At 42.9% G+C, this 22,236-nt stretch overlaps 1 protein-coding gene across 6 annotated transcripts in view; it reads right to left on the bottom strand.

The window, feature by feature from the left end:
- Positions 1-17,146, bottom strand: part of GATB (glutamyl-tRNA amidotransferase subunit B) — a 68,328-nt gene extending 51,182 nt beyond the window's left edge. For 2 of the 6 annotated variants that reach the window (XR_002088369.2, XM_014611518.3), the window contains exons 1-2: positions 16,931-17,140; positions 12,813-12,963 (exon numbers count right to left, since the gene is read on the bottom strand). Coding sequence is in view for 3 of the 6 variants with exons in the window: in XM_014611518.3 (XP_014467004.1) it covers positions 12,813-12,963; positions 16,931-17,064 (285 nt within the window). In the remaining 3 variants the exon portion in view is untranslated. Of the gene's footprint in view, positions 1-12,812; positions 12,964-16,930 lie in introns of those variants that run through there. The other 4 variants (XR_009459814.1, XM_059721982.1, XM_019481499.2 and 1 more) reach the window with 4 other exon arrangements.
- Between the last annotated feature and the right edge of the window lie 5,090 nt (positions 17,147-22,236).

Here is a 22,236-nt window from a genome sequence, read left to right as displayed (position 1 = left end):
TTTCCTTGCATTCTACTGAAGGTTATTAGCTGGTTCTTAAGGTGCTGGCTCTTGTCTGAGCTCAGTACTCAAAGCAACTGACCTCTCTGATCCAGGATCCTCCTACAGGACAGCCACATTGGTCTCAAATGTCCAAGTTAGTGCCTTAATATACAACCTGTGGTTATGTTGTTTTAGCAGCATGCACTGGAATTTCACCCTTGAGGCTCTTACCCATTGGAGTTCCTACCAGGAATCCCAATTCCTCATGGAACTTAGGTTCAAATAAGCTCTCCTCTTCTTCACAGCACCATTTCTTCAGTTTGCCAGTGATCGTCGTCTCACTTCTAGTCGATATTGTTATTTAAATTCTTCTCTACCACTTCACATACCTTCATTTGGCCATCTGTGTTATACAGGGGAAAACAGCTCCCCAGAAAGGAACAAAATTCATAAAACTCAGATTGACCTGATAATTTTTTAGGAAGTCAGTGCCTAACAAGGCATCTTGATTGGCATCCGTTGCTATGAAGAATTTACATGGGAGCTGCAGGCCTTGGAAGTCAATGGTTGTACTCCACTTTCCCAGAATTGGAAGTGCTCCTCCACTGGAAGCCTTGACCACTAGTCCACAGGGTTGAAGGCTTCTTTTGGTCTCTGTTATAGTTTTCTACCATACCCAGCTATGTACAATGGATAGCTGGGTACTTGAATCTAGGAGGAATTGGCAAGGAATTTCTCCTAGCTTTCCGTCCAGATAGTATCCCAACCCTGCAGCACCAATAATCACCACCCTGCCAACTTTGTGGGCCTCTGTGTCTGCTAGTGATGTATGGGCCCTTCTCCACTGCTCACCTCAGTTTCCCCTGCCCTGAATGCCACCTTCTCTCTGGCATTCCCTCCAGAAATGATCACAGCTGCCACAGTGTCAGCTGTGACCTGTCAGTATTTTCCTGACGACATCCCAGCCACTGTGGTCCAGGAGGGTCTTCTCTTGCACATCTGCTCTGGGACTAGATTTCCATACTCTTATGAGCTGTTCCAGTTCACCTCAGATCTCTCCATATCTCCATCACTGTTCTAGGGCCTCCAATTTTCTTACCACTTCTGTCTCAGTGGCTAGCTGTATGGCATCATTCAGGCAATGGAGCCTCCCCAGCCGAAGTGGGGCCCACTTTTCCCCAATGAAGGCACACAAAGTATGACAATTATTTCTTTACTTAGAAAGTAACAGTTGGCCCAAACATATCTCCTTACTCCTTAATAGGTCACTTAACTAAACTTAGAAAGCCCAAATTAAATCACTTTGTGGAGTTATTAAATGAACTGTTCCACATTTTTTACATCCCTCACTCTTTAAAGTGATAATTTTGATTAATCAAAAATGTGGACATTAAGTTGCTTGGTGTTCAGTAGCAGAAGCAGGATCTTTTTATAGATACAGAACACATTTGCCAGAATTTGAGTGATTTTTCATCTTCCTCCTTCTGCAGTTCTTCTTGCTTCCTTCCATACATGATAAATGAGTCTTCTAATTACATTAACTACTAATAGGAAACTTCAGGTTTAAAATAACTAATATGTACACACTTCTGCCTAACTTTTTCTTGATATCACACTGAAGTTTCCTGGGAAACAGCACCTTGTCAAGGCAGGAAGGCTTACGTGCTCCCATGACTCAGCTACGTCAGTGAGAGTTTTGTTTCCTAGGGGGGTTACTTAAGCCAGGAAGATCAAAGAGTGAGGACTAGATGAAAAGAAGTCTACTGGTCCTCGAGATCACAGGGTAAGCAATAGACTGGCCACCTACTCTCATGTAATATTGTTAGAGAAACATAGTAAGGTGATGATTTAGGCAAAAATAATATCAAAGTAAATAGCTTAGATGAAATGGCCAGTCTTAGTGAAGCCATCAGGAAAGCAGGGCTAAAAAGTTCTATTAGTGGATGTTAAAAGGAAGTTACAAAGTTGAAGTGGGGGGGAGGAGGGGAAGATAAGAGACCAGGACAAGGGTGGCTACAAAGTATAGAGTGGATGGGGGGGAGGACCCAACTAAGTTAGAATGTAACCTACTTAGCCTGGGGGGAGGGGTTAAGGTAGGGGATGGGGGAGCTAAATGCACGACAGAAGAAAGATACAGAATGCCCCTCTGCAAGGAAGTCTCATCCTTAGGGAGTTGTGGGTTTTAAAAGATATGCACAGATACAAATAATGGCATGCAGGGTACAGTTGCGGGGGGGGGGGGTGTGAGGGAGAGTCCAGGTGTGAGCCGTCTCAGGTCATCATCCATTGGAGGGGTAAGAGACCAAGGAAAGCAGGATAGCATCAGGATGCATAGCTTCAACAACAAAAGTTGCACAGGTAATGAAGGAAATGGATGAATATTATCTAAAAATCCATGGAGTAAACAAATGTTGATGGCCAGGAGCTGATTAAAAAAAGATTTAAAATGAAAATAAAACAATAATATATTCAGGAAGGCAAGATGATTAACACAGAGAATGGAACGCTAATTATGATTTCCAAAACAAAAAAAATCACTTTTACACTGGGAGCCAATTAAGGGCTAATTGCTCCAAGCTAGGTTTTTCAAACATGATATATGAAAATGATAGTTTCATTTATATAGTGGTTTATGAGACAACTGATCAATTCTACAATCATCTATAAATATTAATTAATGATACCCTCAAGTGTCTGTTTAATAATGTCTGGCCTAATAAGCTGCAAACTAGGTTCACACAGGGACAGCCATAAACTAATATGGAATTCCCCAGAGGGAGGAACCAGGAACAGGATGTCGGAGCACATGGAGAAGCCGAGGGACGTGACCATAGTATGTACATACGTGACAAAATCGAAGCTCAAACTTAAAAACAAAAGCACCAAGAAAACCGATAGCAAAAGGCTAACCGACATTACATCAGCCACTTCCAAGCCACTGAACAAGACAAGACATAAAAATCATCACAAGAGGTCACTGACATGTAATGGTCAGTCTGAGAGACAATATCACAAATGCTACAATAACTTAGTTGCTGGACTACCTGAGTGAAAGGAAGCAAAATACAGTAAAGATCAACTTCCAATAAAATAGCAGCAGCAACAGCCAAAAGGATAAAACAGTAAAAAGCACCACAGAAAGATAAGAGAAAACAAATTGATAACATCACCATAGAAGCGAAGGGGCTGCTAAAAGAGGTGACAGCAAAACACTATATTACCTCAACAAGGTTCTAACTGGCAAGTTTACACCAGCCAGAAGGCGGATAAGGCTAAACAAAGAAAAGCTAACAAGAACAAAGAGCATGTAAGGGGCAGAGCAATCCCAAAATGTGCTAAGTGACTGATTCTCAACCAGGATGATGCAGCACCCAGGATGCCATGGGGTGCTGCACAACGTTAGGGCAGTTAAGTGTGCAAGCGCCTAAACAATTCATAAGATAAATCCAGAGATGGCAAAAAGGAATTTGTGGTATCAAAAACAATCTGATCTGTTGTGGCCTGAGTTCTCTGCAATAAAAGAATTACTCTATTATTTTCCTGTCATCAAGAAACAAGTGAAATAAATCTAAGAAGCTGGCATTTTCCTAGGGATGCCTTAGGTCTAGAAAGGTTGAGAACTACAGTACTAAACAGATAAACACCTGGAGAAACTACTGACTTAAACACCCAGAGCACAGAGAGAAAAGGACAATGTTTAAAGCCTGGGACATCTGCAAGTGAAGGCCCAATCACCGATGTTAGAAGTTTATGATAATGAGCAGGGATCTGGGTTTTCCATTTGCTGCAGAAAAACAGAGATTTGCCCTTTAAAGGAGAAAAATGTGGGAAACTAAGGGTTTTCTCTTGCACGCTGGCACAGTTCCAGCCAGCAAGGCGCTGCTTGTGACTGGGGAGAATGGGACACAGGGAGCACCACGTGCATATGCATGCACACATGCACGCGGCAGCCAGGCAGCGGTGGACAGCACTTTCCTCCAGGCAAGCCTATGGGGATGGGAGGGGAGGGGGTACAGGCAATGTGTTGCGGGGGAGCATGGGCGATGTGGCGGGGGAACATGTGTCCCCCAAGATTTCTGCACCTACAGCAGGATGCGGGGCTGCAGCCAGGCTGGACCAGCCATAGCCCAGTGGGCAGAAGGGAGCACAAAGGTGAGGCACAGCAGTGTGGAGTTGTGCCCCTGCTGTTGCCAGGTGGGCAGGGGGCACCTCACCTCAGAGGCCATGCTGGCATAGTGCTCCCTCCTGTACTGGGTCGCATCTGCTGGGCTGCAGAGGGCCACCTGCAGCCCTGCACCCTGCTGTGGGTGCATAAAACTGGATGAAAATGTGCCCCACCTGTTGCATCATCTGTGCCCACAGATCACGTAATGATTAACCCTAGGGAACAGAAGTTCCCCAACCAGAGCACCTTCATCTGATACCTCATTTGAAGAGGGTTAATTTTTTGTGCTATTGGCCACTTCAAAAGCACTCTGCATCCGTGCACCTATGTCATCACGGCATGGCTGCAGAGTGCTTTCAAAGAAAGGGCCAATTGTACAAAAAATGTAACTTCTGCCTGTGCCCATAAGCAGAAAAAAGGAAGCAGTTGAGGCAAAGCCAAAGGAACATCTGCAGACTAGATGTCAAACCACGTGTCATCCTGGTTTTCACCCCATCATGAATGCAATCACCCTGCAGCACTAGTTGGAGCACAACATGGCCCTGTACTAACCTGCCCTCCAGTCCTCAGGTCAAGATATGGAAAACTGAGTCTTCCAGCAGAATTCCAGGGGAGATATCACCTCTGGCGCTAAAAAAAGTTCCCAGAAAGAAAAAAAAAGGGGGGAGGGGAGCCTGAAAACTGACAGCAGCATCACCTCACACGCCCTCTGAAAAAGGGCCCTTAACTGGTTAAATTCCAGTTAAGTTTCACAGTATAAGTTTTAGCATTCTCACAAGCATTAAAAGCATTTAAAAAAAGCATTAAAAGCTTTAAAAAGTGACAAATTGGGGTCTGGCCTCAGCCTAGGGGTTCTCTGGGAGTGAGGGTTTGCAGGTCGGTTTCCCTTGTGGCACTACTACTAAATTGAGTTGAATTTTCCACTTATAGGTTTTTCCTTCTAGGCCTAATATACCTTGCTAGTGTGGTAGGGCGAGGTAGGGGCTGCATAAATCCTCACCAGGCTAACGTATGACTTGTTTGCTACAGTACACATCCTACGTGTAATCAGAGAAAATCAAAAAGCAACAATCATAAGCTTCAGAGATTTTAAAGAAGGCATTTTAAAGCCTGTCACGATTCACTCTGGAATGTCCTGAATTGTTACAGCATGCTAACAAAAATAATTAGCATCATCAAGGCTTTCTATCAAGGTGCAACAGGCACAGTTAGAGCACATGCCTACTTGAGCAATAGGTGTAACACACAAGGAGGCTCTCTCTCTCACCTCTTCTGTCTGGAGTTGCCATTGATTTCTTCCCAAAGAAAAAGTGCAGACAAATATAACAGGCATTACATGGATGAACAAAATACAAGAATATTTTGATTTCACCAATGACACTACTCTTAACTTAGAGCACAACCAAAGAACTGGAAGTCTGCATAATGCCTCAGAGATGTAGTTGATAACTATTTATGAAAAAACAAGATCTAACACCCCAACAACCCTCAACCCAAGTATAATGTTAAGCAGCAGAGGAATATAAGAGGTGGGTCAATTCATATACCTCAGCAGGAATACGCAAGTCAATGGGGATAACCAAAAGGAAACTGTCTCAAATATGCCAGGCACCAACTTTAACAAAACAGGGCTAAATCCTTACAACTTAAAGACCACTATGAATCTCCACCTGAAATAACATTTCTACCCTGCCTGTCACAGATGGACATTAACTATGGAAATCCAGCAACCGTACAGACATATCTGTCTTTGAAAGCAAATGGCTCTTCGAAAGCACACAAAATAAAAAAAAAAAAAGATTAGAAATTGAATGGAACAAATGCATTAAAAATGCCATTAAAAAAAAAAATAACCAGAGTGCAACAACTTCATATCTGCTAAGTTATCCCAGCTTAAAGTTGGAAGTATCTGGTATGTGCATCAACAGTGACATTAAGGCATTTGCCATGGCAGACATGCCACTGGGCAGCAGCTGGAAGAACATCTAAGAGAGGGGTCCTGGGAAAGAGGTCTTCATTGAGCCATCCTGGGTGAGGGAAGAGCTTACAGTACTAACAACTAAGATATGCAAACAATTACCCACGACAGACAGGGATGGCACAGCCTTGCTCAGCAACATCTGATATGACAAAAAGGATTCAAAATCATATAAAATTAGAGATGCTCAACATGAGATTTCCATAAGCTCTCAGCATTGGTTTAAGTAGGGTGTTCATCTGTCCTGGGTAAACCTGAACATTCTGTTTCCATAGCCTGCTCCTGGCTGGTAGGTCAAAAGTCCTGGGCCAGAGTCCAGCAGAGAGGCAGAGCGCACGGTTCACTAGGCAGGCAGGCGGGCAGGCACTGCTGCTGCTATGCAGGAACTAGGCAGGCAGACTGGAGTGCTGCCCAACCCAGCCCAGCCTGCCCCCAACCTATAGCTGCTGCTGTGGAGCAGCCGGACTGGGCATGTATTGGTGGGATGGTGCCTGCTCCAGTTCATCCACCTTGTTCCCGCACACAGCAGTGATGCCTGCCCAGCTGCCTACCACAAGCACTAAAATGTGAGTGTCTGCACAGTGAAGCAGGAAAACTCATGCTAAGTGACCTGTGTCTTATAGTGATGACACTTAGGGTGTGGAGTATCTCTGAGAGAATCACTTTATTGGAAAGCTAAAAATAAATTTAACTAGCATTCAGATCAGGTAACGGAAATACAAAAACCCACTCACACTTGGGAGGGCGAGTGTAGGCTGGACCCCAGGAACTGAGCTCTTATTAGGTCTTTAGTTCTCCCAACAAATCAGGTCCATTATTTGCCCCTTCCCCCAGGTTTATAATCATAGATAATATGAGCACTAATGATGGGTCTGTCTACAACCTGAGTACATGTTAATGAAAGGGATTGATCATGAAGACCCCCTCCCCAGCTAAGTAAAGCATTTGTGGTAAACACTTAACTGTTTAATTAGGATGGCTTTACAAATGTTATAATTTAAGTTTGGACTCTTGACAAGGAGTGCCATTCCTTATGGTAATGGGTTTCAATTGCTTTCTTTGTGTTACTATGGTTAAACACTTAAGTCAATGCTTTTCTGTTTCCACCACCAAAAAACATAGAATCTAGCCTTGCAAGCCTATCTTTATATAAAGTTACCCAAATTTAGTTTGGTTTAAATCATTACAACATGGCTTTTCCTTGTGGGCAGGTCACGCCTGACCAACCTCATTTCCTTCTATGATCAGGTAATTCACCACTTGGATAAGGGAAATTAGGTTGATGTCATATACTTCGATTTCAAAAAGGCCTTTCATGTAGTCTCCCACGATGTCCTCATAGTAAAATTGGGAAAACGCGGCCTCGAGTACTTTACAGTGTGGTGGCTAAGTAACTGGCTCCGAGATAGGACCCAGAGAGTATTAACTGACGGAACTAAGTCAAAATGGTGGAAGGTGACCACTGGCGTCCCTCAGGGTTCAGTACTCAGACCAGTGCTTTTCAACATTTTCATCAATGATTTGGATTCAGGTGTTAAAAGTGTACTGGCAAAGTTTGCAAATGACACCAAATTATGGAGGAGTGTGGTCATGCTCGAGGACAGGCTTGCAAGGTGGGCGGATTAAAACCTAATGATATTTAACATGGAAAAATGTAAAATGCTCCATCTGGGGAGAAATAATCTGCAACACTTACAGGCTCAGCAGTGCTGTACTTGCCAGCACCAAAACTGAGAGACCTAGGGGTTGTGATAGACCACAGAATGAACATGAGCCACCAATGTGATGCTGTAGCTGGCAAAGCGAATAAAACATTGGCATGCAACTACCAATGCATCTCAAGCAAGACTAAGGATGTCATCCTCACATTCTACTCGGCCTTGGTGAAACCGCAGCTGGAGGACTGCATCCAGTTCTGGGTGCCGCACTTCAGGAAGGATGTGGAGAAACTTGAGAGAGTCCAAAGGAGGGCCACACACATAATTAGAGGTCTGGAGAGCAGGTCATATGAGGAGAGGCTGAAAAACATGGGACTGTTCAGCCCGGAGAAAAGATGACCTAGAGGAGACTTGGTGCAGCCTATAAATATATAAGGGGCATACATCAAGGCCTGGGGGAGCATCTGTTCACCAAGGCACCCCAGGGTAAGACAAGAAACAACAGACACAAATTGCTTGAAGATCGCTTCAGATTGGACATAAAGAGAAATTTAGTTATGATTCAAGTGCCTAGGGTTTGGAACAGACTCCCCTCAGAAGTGGTACAATCACATATGCCGGAGATCTTTAAAAAACGACTTGACGTACAACCTTGCTGGGGTCATTTGACCCCAGCAATCTTTCCTGCGCAAGTGCAGGGGGGCCGGATCCGATGATCTTGTGAGGACCCTTCCAGTCCCTAACATCTATGAATTACATAATGGAGAATGTATACAAGACAGAGGCACTTATGCCAAGGCCTCCAATGTGTTCCTAATATCCTGGAGGATCTACCCATCCTCCCAAACTCTACTGCCCAAGGGCTGGTACTGCCTGGGGGTAGGTGGGAACCCCACCAGTGCCGAGTGAGGGGGTGCTGTGGCGGCAGAAGTATGAAGCTGGGAAGCCCACCACTGACCCCTGCCAACCCAATCCCAGCCCCCTCACAACCTTCCCTGGAGAGGGCTTCACCTTTGGCCTAGAACCAAGCAAATCCTGCAGGAAAATTCAATTAACAACAGTTACTCAATGTTAACTGAAATTTTCCCCATGTGGTCTGGCCCCATTTTACCCCAACAATGGCCAGCTTTCCCTTTGCCAGGTGGTTTGATGGGGACTGTGGCACCTCTTGTCTGGGACTAGAAAGGGTGGAAGAGGGCTGTGCCATAGAGGGGTTGGAAGCCAGAGTGCAGAGCTACGAAGGTTTAATATGGAGGGAGCATGGAAAGACACAGCACGCTCCAAAGGCGGCTGGAACAGGAGGGAGAGCTGTTGGAGGTGGGAACTGAGATCAGGTGGGCAGGGTCAGTGGAAGGCTCCCTGCAGCAGAGCTCTCCCCCACAGTAATTCAGGGGGCCTGCAGAGGAAACAAGAGACCCATGGCCCCATGCTTTACCGCCTCCCAGCTCCAAGACCCCATTGCTGCAACCCTCTCCCTCCCCGATCCTTGCAGCCAAGGTATCCTTACTCCTAACTGTACCCTGCTTGCCAGTCCCTTAGCAGCAAGTGATAGCTGTGCAGGTCAGAGACCATATCACCCATAAACATGCAACTGCTCACAGCACATTCTAACTTTAGTACTCCATCATATTCCATTGATTTAGCATGGCCTAAAGGTAACATGTAACAAACCCCTTTAACATCAAAAGCAACATAATTTGGCAAATGGTTTTTACTATTTGCATGATTTAAATAGCTGTGCCTTACCCATGGGTGTCTTAGGTGGTTTATTCTGCGTTGCTGAGAGCCGTCTGGTTGTTTTATTATGGACCTGATTTCATCTACCATTAAGCAACAACCCTGATTAACTTCAACAGAACAAAGCTCAGGTTGTAAATAAGGTAGCCTTAATAGCTCATATACAGAATGCTACACAGGGCCTGCCACATGTCACCTGGCTGTGCAATTGCAGGGATCTTCAGAAGCTGTTATTTACAGCCCAAGCCCCTGTTAATATTAAAGGTAGCTAACCAGAGCTCATCACTGGAGCCCACATACCTAGGGGAGAGGTGGTTAAAAAAAAATAAAAATAAGGTGCACACTTGTGCACATTATAGTTTTGAAAGCTCTTATAGAGTTCTACAAGACAGCAAAACCCTCGGAGAATAAAATAAGTCTCTGAAAAGCTGTCTATGTTATACTTGGGAAAGTACCATGATTGATCAGGACGTAATTCTCTCCAACAGTTCCATGGCAGGAGGATCAAAATTATATAGGATTATAGTATAAGCCAGAAGAATATAGCTGTAGTCTACCGCTGTCATTGGGAAAGATATGTGGGCACTCCCTCCCCTACCCCACCTCCCCACTCCTCAAACTATCCCTTAATTCTACCTCATTTCCAAATAGGATTGCAGCTGCACTGTGGCTCATGCCCACAGATTTTTCTCTAAGGCACATCATGAGCAGCAGCATGATGAAATGGATGTGACACTCGCACATCTGTACTCTACTAGTGATCCAGAAATGTATGGCAATCATATCAGTTTCCTTTAGTGCCATTCGTTCTGGCACCACTGGGGAAGCATTATAGGAGGCACAGTAATACACAGATGGTCCTCCTTTGCTACTGTCGGATGATCTCTCCATAAATTTAAATCCCTGTGATTCCGATAACTGTCACTACAGTTCTCAGAACAACATTTATTACTGTAGTTATCCTCTGCTGCAGACGCAGCACAAATATTGTGTTTTCCCAGTTCTACTAAAATATTGCTTTTCTTATTAGTTTCTCTGCAAAATAGCAAGAGTTCAAAGGAAATATTAGTTACTGAGATCCTAGAGACTTATTCCAGCAAAATAATACAACTTTAAGAAAGGTACAAATTTTGGTCTAAAATTATTTAGAAGATTTGCAAAAATATCATTTCCTATCACTCTCCAGATATTTCTAATGCACATGCCTAAACAAATCAGTCCTCCGATGCCAAAACAAAGATCAGTCTTGGCTGATGTAGTGAATGCTGTGGGAAAACAAAGCTTACATAAAGAATGGGCTCCATACTACAGTCTTACCAACAAGTACAAGAAAATTTTAAATATTCATATTCAACTCTGCCCTCATTGTATTTGGACTAGGATCCCCCCCCTCCCATACAGATAAAAGCAGTTGAAGGAAGCAAACAAGAGCAGTATCACTAATTTTTTATTAATCTAATCATCAGGTTCTTTGTTAATCAGGTGCAGTTATCTTCTCCACCAAAGTCTGTAGCTGGTGAAGCCCATGATTTTCCGCTAGGGAACACTCATGAAAGCAAGAGCCAGCCCCTTTTATAAAGAGCAAAAATGAGACTGAAAACAAATCTCGAGGAAAAAGATATTTTTATTTAACAAAGACATATAGAGCCAGAAAACCCTCCATGAACTATAATTCCACCATGCTTTGGCCTATTTTTTTTTCTTCCTGGGCAACTTCCAATTTGATTCAATATATGCATTAGGTGATTTGATTTCCATTCACTGACCAAGTATTAACTAGATGGGCCAAAACCAGAACCTTGAACTTAAACCACAGCAAAAATGACAGTAGAAAGGAAGGGTAGACAGACATAAAACCCATGCTCTAATCCTGCCTTCCTGGTTTTTGGCTATGTACTAGATTCAAAATTAAAAAGGAATTTATTTTCCAATTCAGTACCACCAACATCTCCTGAAAACAGTTGCTCTCATCAGTTCCATACAAGATACCAGAAATCTTTTGAAAACAGTGTATTCATAAGAATTTAACCCTCCCTTGGGGTAGTTCTCATTATACTGTGACATCTCCCTGGAATTTACCACCAATCCAATAATCTAATATAAACTATACCACCCCCATCCACCTTCTAATACTTCCACAAGTACTTTTACTTTTCATAATACCTTTTACTTTGTAACTGAAGTCACATTTCTGTTCTCAAGCTCCCCAAGGTGTTTTCCACATGGTTTGGATTCCCCCAAAATCCTACGTGCCTTTCCAGAGGTTTATACCCAATTTAAAAAATCCCACCTACTGTTCTTTTTCAGAGAAGAAAGTGTTCAAATAGGACAATAAAAGAAATTCAGGTTTGACTTCCAATGAAGTCAGTCAGTGAAGCACTTCTGCTTTAAATAGTTTGACTCCACTGATACTCGTTTACAAAGACCACAACAGAATATACTTGATGTATGAATAAGCCCATTCAATAGTTACTTTTTCAAACACATCAAATTTGTATACATAATACTTTACATTTATATGGCACCTCTCTCCAAAAAGGATCCCCAAGAGCTTTACAATGTGCAAGTACTCACAAGAATTACTGTCATGGTCACCTTAGAGAAAAATCATACTGAAAAATTCAAATGAGACTTTAAACTAAAAAAGAATTATGTTGCCACTAATAAATTCTTAGGACTAAGAGTTATCTCCATAATCCCTCTTTTACTACTCTGTAAAGTGTTATGAATATTTATAGCATAATATAAATAAAAAATAAGAACGGTTTACAGTTTTCCAAATCAGATAGGTTTTGCTTCAAAAAACAACTCTGAGGCATTCCAAACAGTAAATGACAGCTACATGAAAACACATAAGGCAAAGTAATGGCAATAGCTGCTTGACAATCTAACATGCTCATCTTTTGTAGGATTTTAATACCTCCAAATATTTAAGGAACTTCTAGTGCTGCTTACTAACTAAATACAGTATAACCAACAAACATCAATCAACATTACCCTGCAAATACACTCATTCTGGGCTCATAAAATTTTTACCCTTAATCCTGCATTACTTCCTTATCAGGAATTTTCAGAGGTCTGTGGTTACACAACTACAACATACATTACTCAAAGAATATTAAAATAAAGATCTAAAGTTACCAAGTAGGAGCTTCAGGCAGATAAATTCAAGAACAGGGCTAGATTTAAACTCTTATGAACAAGGAAAGATAAAAATTGTGCCTTGAGAAATCTGCTCAGCAAAATTGTTAAGATTCTGTTGTAAGAGAAGGTAAGGTTAAATGCAACTTACTGGTAAGGTTCCTGGTAGAGAAGCATCAAAAAAAGATACCAAAGAGTTAGGGGGTGCTGTAAACTGCACTTGGGAGCCAGAGAAAATCTTGGAGTTGGAACTGATCTGTGCATGAACTTCCAGACCCACCACTGCTCTCCAGGGAGCAACACTGAAAAAGAGGAGAAATAACATATAATTAGTGTGCATCACTCCATTAATAACTAGGAAAATTTATACAAGACAAAATAACAAAAAAAACCTTGCCACTTAATAGTGTGTTGTGGTCCTATGCTGCTGCATTGGAGGCCACAGACTAATCTACATCTTTTATAATCTATAATCTTATAAATCTTGAGGCAAATAGTGCGGCCAAGTGTTTTTATTATGTACACATTAAAGATGATTTAAGTAGATGAGAATAAATGTATGAATCTGAAAACTTTTCCATGAAAAGCTGCACTGAAATAAGCAATGTGAAGGAACATACTGCACAACCCCCCAATTTCGTACCCCATGGAAATTATGAAATCATCATAAATATCAACTGCTTCTCAACTAGTTTGATAAGTCTCCAACAAACAGGTGGCATATTAAATTATGTACACATTGTCAGCTAGTCACTAGCATGCTGGGAAAGGTGGCTCTCCAGAGCAATGTTAGTACCAGATTAGCATAAACATTAGTAGTCTGGTAATAGAGAAATCATCATTTCAACTGGAGAGTGACTGCTCTTTGAACATGCTCTACAGATAAAGCTTCTCCATATCATCTGAAAAGTAATTGCAATTCTCACATCCATAACCTTTATATGGACAAGAGAAAGAGGTCACCTTTACAGTATGAATGGCTCGACGGTTTCTGTAAGTAATTATCTGGCCTTGTACGAATGCAGTGACACAAATAATATTTCAGTGGTGAAATCACATTTCTATGGCAGGACACTTCAGCAAATATAAGTACCAAGATAGTTATAACAGATAAGTGGGCTATGGAAAAACATTAAACAAATATATCAAATATAGTGTTTCTTTCAAAGGTGAACACAATGCAATTTTTACTTGCCAAGACTTGAATTCTGTGTCTGTCCTCCAATAGCTGAGGACATCACTACAGATCACCAAAACTTAATCAAGCATATCCTATATAAATCACTCATTAAAGGAAGGCAGATACTATCATGTAGGACTTTCAGGCATTCAAATAAAGTCTTCTACAACCATTTTTGCTTGTGTATGCTGACTGGAACCATATAAAATTACATTTTAAAAAATGAAGAGCCTTATCTAGTTTTCAACTGCAGACCTATTAGAATATTTAAAGTAACTGTCCTCAATCCTTCAAAAACTTATGCAAACTTTTTAAAGCTTTGCTACCAGGAGTCACCACAATGACTCCAATTAAATCAACTGGAAACCAGTTAAACAAATGAAACGCAGGGCCAGTGAAATTAAGCACGTGCATAAGTAAGTGTTTTCTTTCTGCATTTCCACAATTCATACTGGATTCACTCATGGTGACTCAATCAGCAGGTACTTTTTTGTGATGGCTGTAATCTTATGCACCAGAGCTTCAGTTTTCATTTTAAAAATAATAAGAATTTAGCTATTATAGTTCGAAAGAAAAGTCTCCAAAGTATAAAGCAAGCATAAAACAATGCACTGATGATTGCCAGAGTCTGCAGAGGGCCTGAAAGAACAACTCTGATAAATATGGAGAGCTTGCATTCAAAATTAACTTGGAATCTGCATAAATCTCTTATGACAATTTAAATATCAATGCTAAATTACTTCGCTGCTGATCAGAGTACACTAGAAAGTGGCAAGATTCTCAGTCCAAAAATGCTTAGATGGCCCTTCTGGCATTACAAGTCGGTAGAGATTTAGACTGCATCTGCCCCTCCATTCTGGGGCCTGATTGTAGCTCAGACGCAGAGCTAATCAGTTTAGTTTGTGGTTATGGCACATCCTTAGTTGATTCCAGCTATACAAGTGCAATGTTCCGTTTCCAACGTTTATTGAATAACCAATTAGAAACTATTTCTGCCATGGCATGGGACAAATGTCACATGTGTAGACCAGGCTCTTTTTCTACCAAAATCTAAAGTTTGGCCTAATTTTCCCTGCACAACCAACTCCTTTAAAGCTCTTCTCCTTCCTAAGCACAATCTTCAAAGTGTCCCACATGAATCCCTTGATCTTGTGTTCAGATCCATGCAGATCAAAGCCTTGGCTTCCATGGGGGTATGAGGGTTTTCCACAGGTGCACCAGACTGCTGTCCTGTCAACACCCTCAAAAGGGCACCAAAACTCCCGATGGCCTTTTTGGGGCTTTCACCCACTGCACTAGGCTCCAGGTGATGCCTACAGACCTATGACTGTCATCCTTAGCTGGGGTCCACAGCCAGAAGTCTCATGTAATAGCCCCTAGTTTTGGGTGCTGGCAAGGCTGGGGGCTTCCCCCCTCCCCTAGAAGTCAGGTCTTGAAGTAGTTACTATAGTATGGCATGAAGCTTCTGAACTAGCAACAGAAATCATGGACACTGATCTGGAGCTCAGACCTATCTTTTCACTTCCTGATTTAGGGGAATCCTTTTAAGCTGTTGTCCAAAACCAACGACAACTTTCCAGCATTTAAGTTCTTTGTGTCTACCGACTACAATCTACTACTCATACAGTCTTTCAGCTGCTTTTCTTTCACGTAGATGTCAAACAGCCCCAAACTTTTCAAACAAATCAGCGCTTTGCTTTTTGATTTGGTTCCTGAACGTTTTGTTCTCTCTTCACCTTTTCTCTTACTAAGTTCTAAAGATAACCGATTCCTTCATCTCTCCTCTGGTTTCATTTTTTTCCCCCCTCACTCTTTCCTGTGCCACTGTTCAATTTCCAAATTGTTAAGGCTAAGCATTCTTTCATAGTTTCATAAATTTTAGGGGCTGGAAGGGACCTTACAGATTGTCGGGTCCAGGCCCCCTGCACTTGGGCAGCAAGACCAGCAGAAATATGCTTCTACATTCTGCTTGTCCCCAGACAACTCTGAGGTAAAAAGACTTTTTCAGCCTCTCTCTGTGCCTGGACAAAATTAACTATTCCAAATAGATTTTACCACACCTTCAGCTCTCCTGTAAAATATGAATTTTCATTTCTACCTAGGAGAACTTTTACAATTTCTGCTCTCTCCTATGCCTGATGAAGGGTGTGTGCGCCCAACAGCTTGCAAAAAAATAAAACAATTTGTTTGACTCATAGAAAGTGAGGGTTGGAAGGGAGCTCAGGAGGTCATGTAGTCCAACTCCCCAAAGCAGGACCATCCCCAACTAGATCATCCCAGCCAATATCTAGCTGGTTTGCAAGTATCTAAGTGGTCTAATAAAATATATCACCTCTTCCATGAGTTTTGATTCCTTTTGCCTCTAGATCAATACAGCTACAACCTGGATACCTTCAAAATCAGTCTGCATTAAATCATCGTTCACTAATAGTTTTTTTTCCTGAGGTCTAGTATCCCTTGGGGCTGGTGATGGTTTAGGCTTAGCAATCAGGTAGGGCTACCATTAGGGTTGCCAACCCTGCTGGATTGGCTGGGAGTCTACTGGAATCAGCACTGATCTCCCAGTGACTACTTAATGAATTCCAGGAGATTTTAAATAGGAGATTTAAAGAAAATTAAATCAATTAATAACATTACATCATGTTGGGAAGAAAAAAATCTCCCAGAATAGTTTCAGTCAGAGCTGGCAACCCTAGTTACCATATTTCCAGTTCCAAAAAAGAGGGCAACTGGGGGTGGCTGGGTATATGATGAAGTATGTGCTGGATACAATAAATGACAAGTGTTAATAGCCCAGAAATTAAATGTAAAACCAAAATAAAGCCACAGCCCCCCAGCACCAGCTCTCCCAGCAGCTGCAGGGGGACGGGGCGGGGGGGAACCCGTGGGCGGGGGAGCTGGGCCAGGTCACGTGGACTCTGACGTAGGCGGCGCGGCTAGGGCAGAACGCGGCAGGGGGGAGGGGAACTCTGCAGGGGCACCCCCTACGGCGGGCGACGTGAGTCCTGACGTAGGCCGACGGGGGAGTTTGTAGGAGCGCCCCAAGTAGACAGGCCTCGCCCTCCCCGCCCGGCCGCCCCGGGCCCTACCCGCTCTGCGCCGCCGCAACCTTCCCCGGCTCCCGGCCGAGCGCCGCGGGCTGCGCCCCGCTGTGCAAAGCTCCTGCCCGGCGGCGCCAGGCCAGCCGACAAAGGCGGCCGCCGCCACTCACGGGAGCCGCCATGTTGACCAGCTTGGGCGGGGATCATGTGACCCCAGCACCGCCCTCGGGTTGGCTCCAGCGCGCTTGTTCCGCGGTCCGCTGGGGGAGAGGTTTGCTATGGTGATGACGCTTCAGTTTGCCAGTAACGGCCGCAGGGGCGTGTGGGGGAGGAGCACGTTTGTGGCAGGCGTGTGAAGCGTGCCCCGCCCCCCCAGGGAAGCCAACACGTGGGCGGCGAGGGAGAAGACGGGCTGGGGCGCGGGCCAGCATCCACGGGCTCGCCAGCGAGGCTAAGGAGCCCGTGGGCTCTGCGCTATGAAACTGCCAGGAGAGGGCAACGCATGAGGGCCTGGGAGAGGCCCCATGGGCGGGAGGGGACCCCAGGCCAGAGCCTCTTTTCTGGTCAGGGAAGTGCAAAAGCCACAGAAAAGGCCACATAAGTGATTTTGGGCAGAGAACTTTGCTCCCAGGGTTGCTAGGTGGACTGTAATGATCGTACTTGTACAATAATCTCCACCCTTATACAATGTACAACCAGTATTAGTAAGTGTTTAAAATGTACCATCATTTTTGAGGGGTGTAGGCTGTAGCCGTGTTTGTCTAAGGACATAGGCATACAAGGTTCTTTGGGTGAATCTGATATCTTTTATTAGACCAACTAAATAGTTGGAGATCAATTATTAAGCAAGCTTTTAAACCATCATTTTCGAGGCAGCTTGCTGATGCAGCACATGCAAAACCCAAGTCCTGCTGGGGGGGGGGCGGGGTTCTTAGCTGACTTCTGGGTGTGCTGTCAGCCCTTTCTTATGATGACTGTTTGCCTCCAAATAAAGAAGCACTTCAACTTTGATGACCCAGTTCTCACTCACTGGCTTCTTACAAGAAGCAAGAGACAGTAAATTAAGAAAAAGACTTATTTGCATATTCTTTCAGCATAGCATAGTTTTTCAGCAGATATGATCATTTTGAGTTTCCAGTATGATAATTTCATCTTTAAGACCTGGCAACGCTGTTTGCTGCTCTCTAGTAGACTGGGATCAAGGGGGAAGTGATTTAGCACCGGCATTTCACTGACATGTGCCAGTCACAAGATAACGTTGAATGGAGTTGATCCAGGGCCTGGAGGAGGCTGGCAGCTCTAGGGAACAGGACAGGCTGTTCATAAAAACCCCAGAGAAGTCAGGCTGGGAGGGACCTTCAAAGGTCATCTAGTCCAACCCTCTGCCTGAGGCAGGATCATCCCTTTCCAAACTGTCCCGTACAGCCTATCATTTAAAACACAGGAGCTCAATCTCTGGCATGTGGGCCAAATGTGTCTGACCTGTGAAGCTCCCCACAGGTTCAGAAGTCTTGTGGCGGGTGGAGTGGTGCAAGTAATGCTGCCTCCCCTCCCTTGCTGCCAGATTCCCAAACCCTGTGAGCTGGGGCATGTCCCCTTCTCCCCCAGCATGGCCAGATTGTGGCTGGGCTGTGCCCCCTTCTCCCCACAGTGTGGTGGGATTGGGGCTGGGTTTTGCCCCTTTCTCCACCAGCACAACTGGATTAGGGCTGGGCCACACCCTTAACCCCCCGCCCCCCAGCTGCATGGGGCAGGCCACACTCCCTCTGCCCCACCCTGCGCAGCCAGATCAGATTTGGATTTGGTCCATGGACACTCTCAACATTGTCCTTTCTTCATTGCCCAAAGTGGAATAAGTTTTGGGCACCACTGATCTAAACTCTTCATAAGACTACGGCTAACTGATGCAACACAAGATACAGCACCCTAACCTACCACAGGTAACCACTGCAGCCATCATCCACAGTCATAGGCAATTTAAATCTCTCTGTGCACTTAACTGAAATCCCAGATTGCTGGCATCACCTTTATAGTACTGTTTTGCTCACTGGCTTCATTTTAAAGAGGTGGTTAGGTCTTGACTGTGTAGGAAGCTTTGTGTTGTTAGCCTCCTTGTATCCACCTGGACTCCCTTTGGCTTAACAGAGCACAGTCTTCCTAGTCAGAGCTCCCGATAGGCTGAAGCTGTTGTGTATAGATGTTATCCTTGCATCAGGTTTCTTTAACAATTGCCTTCATGAACTCTTCTGGATTTTATTATTCTTTGGTACTTTGGAGGCATCAGTACATCAAATCAGCAGGTTTTTGGTATGGTTTCAGAATGTGGCTTAAGTACATACTGGTGTGAAAATGCTAAATTTTGGATTACTGGACTTGTTTCAAAGCCTGGTATTATGATGTAATAAAACATTTCTGAAATAAGTAGTAATAAGTTAAAAGCTTATAAATATTAACAGCACATTAGGCAGAGTCCTACTCTTATAGGATCTTACTGGATTCTGCCCTTTAATTGCATACTTGAAAAAAAGAGGAATATATAAGAAACTGAAGAGGGTACATATCTTCCATCCCCAAACATCTCCCTTCCCTGGAAGGGTAAGTAAGATTGAAAAAGGCCCCATGTTTATATTGCTGACCCCCCATGCCATAGCAAATGGCTTCCAAAAATAATCCCATAAAAAAAAACTTCTGTAATGCTCTGTTCCAATGACCAAATAGTAGATGAAAGCTTACTCTCACAGTTACAGGATGTTGATCAATTGCAGACAAGCAAGGCATGATTGTCTTTCCCAGCAGATTACTTTGAGGTAAAGGAATTCTTATTTGTTTCTTTGTGCTTTGGGCAGTAGCATTCAATTTACAATGTGTTTATAGATTATGCTGTGCCTTGGAATTGCTGGAGTTGCATAAAGACATGCATGACAGTGGATCTGGACTAACTGTGTAGACTTCTCTATTGAAGAAGGCAGGTATAAAGGGGAGTTTGCTGTGAAATCAAGTTTCTTATTGATATAGAAATGCACTGGATACCTAAGAGTAAATTGGAATTTCATGCAAGACAAAAGCCCTATATTTATGTATCATCTAAGCAAGGCACACTCTTCTTTGTCCCACTTGAAAGAAGATCCTCCTAAATTTCAGTGTATAGGGTCAGAGATCTCTAAATTCTGCTTTCTTGTAAGCTATGTTTAGCATGCATTCTTATCCCTTTTTGTGAACTGCGAGATCTCCCTGTAGCATATCAGGGAGTGGGGTATTCAGACATGGGGTGTTTTGTTGGATTGCTCACAGGCTGACTGTAGTATCTTATTTCAGCATGTGTAATAAGGGACAGACAAAAACTTTTGTTGGTTTTTAACATGAAGGGTGTGGCTGTCAGCAGAGTAGAGACCTAGTCGGCCAGATAAAATAATGTCCTTACATTAGTGGTTCTCAACCTTTTTAGACTCCAGGCACCCTTTAGAAAGTGCCAAATCTTAGCTTTCACTCATTTTTTTGACCATGTTAAAAATAGAACGATTCTTCTGTTGCAGAGAACTCAAAGACCAAAACAGGTTTGAATGTTTTTGACACTATGGATGACAGTACTATTTGAGATCTCTGGGTTTATTTTGTGAATCAGATGTGGATGTTATGCTAGGTGTTTATGCTAAGTTTGTACACCTAATAGTGGTAATATTGTACAGCACCGTTTGAAGGATCTTGCAGCACTCCAGCGTGCTGCAACACTTTGGTTGATAATCACTGTTCTACAGGGAAGAATAACTAGGATTACTGTGTTTGGAAGATAACTATGGTAAAGGAATATTTTCAGGCTTTTAGATCCCCTAAAATTACCTCTGTATCTTGAATGCTGTTTTCTCTACAGGTATATATAAAAATATTTTCCTCATTTTCTGCAGTTTTCAACTGGTTTTCTATACCAGACCAGGCCTTTACTAAAGCTTCTGAAGATAGGAACAAAATATAAATAAAAAAATACATCTAACCAATTTGCCATTATCTTATTAGTGAAATGGAAGGAGAAAGGGAAGTTTCTTTTTGACCCCAGCAGATGATCAACTTAAGCTAAAATGGTTGCCGTATATTATCTATCAGTTCTGTACTTGCATGTTGTTGTTTAAGTGTGTGGGTGGCCTCAGGGTGGTCTTTCATTAAAGACTGTATTAATCTAGCAATAAAAAAATGGCAGAAACTGAGCCAGAGAGTTTTCTTGGGCTGTGTCCTGTGCCAGTGAGATCCTTAGCCCCATATTGCAGGTGTTCTATGCTGACCTTTACATTTCAAACATCAAGAGACAGAGATAATAGATAGAGATAATAGATTTTGATTTTGGGGATGATTTAACTTTGTTTGAAATGTCATTGTCTTTGTTTTGTTAAATTATCTAGGTGTGCTGTTTTTAATAGGTTTTTGCACCTGCAATTTGAATCGTATGTGGCCCTGAGGTTGGAAAATAATATCTGATGCCCTTAGAAGATAATCCACTCTGACACAATGCCCTTCTTATGTTTCAGGTCAGTCAGCTAGGGCAGAGTTACTGTTGTACTCATTGGACCTGTGGAAATCTTCAGACAAGTCCCCCCAGGGCACAGTCAACACTGTGTAAGTAGGTGTAGCTCCACTGATTTCATTCCACAGTAGTGGAACTTCAACCACTTCTAATCCTAGTGCCTCTGCTAACCAACTAGAAGCAAACTTCTTGCCTTCTAGAATGGTATTCAAGTATTGTGGGTATATTTTTTTAGCAACACTGCTGAGCTGAATTTGATTCTGTGTTATTGGGAACTGACCTCCCAAAAACACAGCATGCTCTCGTCTTCACACCATAAGCCTGTACTACTTTGGCCATGATTTTCAGTTGCCTGTCAATTCTCTGTAGCAGGAAACCAATGGTATCACTTTCTTGGTGATCACACCCTTTGGCATTAGTCCCATTATACTGTACACCATCTTAAAGGGCTTTGAACTAAAGCAGGTACTGTAATTTAGGAAGCATATCAGGTTTATGTGTAGGTATTCTACAGTTTACCAAGGAGCAGTCACCCAACTTTATATTTTACCTCACTTCTAAAGTAATGGGATTTACATATTGATATAGCAGAGACAATTGGCAAAATGGCCAGATTGCAGCAGAAAAAACCATTGATTTGTTTTTGAGCCTCATACAGATGACATTGTTGAAGACACGCACAGAAGAAAATGACTCACGGTGTTTCAATAGATAAAAGCACTGATCAGTATAGTACTTTCCATTTCATTGGCATCTGCATAAAAATGTCCTTTGATAATGTCTTTCCATTCCTTATTTGCTGTTTCCCTTCTTGTGGGGTGGAGAAAGGAGAAGTGTAGAA

The sequence above is a fragment of the Alligator mississippiensis genome, chromosome 2, assembly GCF_030867095.1.
Source record: "Alligator mississippiensis isolate rAllMis1 chromosome 2, rAllMis1, whole genome shotgun sequence".
NCBI lineage: Eukaryota > Metazoa > Chordata > Crocodylia > Alligatoridae > Alligator > Alligator mississippiensis.
The sequence above is the reverse complement of the archived record's forward strand: the minus strand, read 5'-3'. Positions and strand labels throughout refer to the sequence as shown.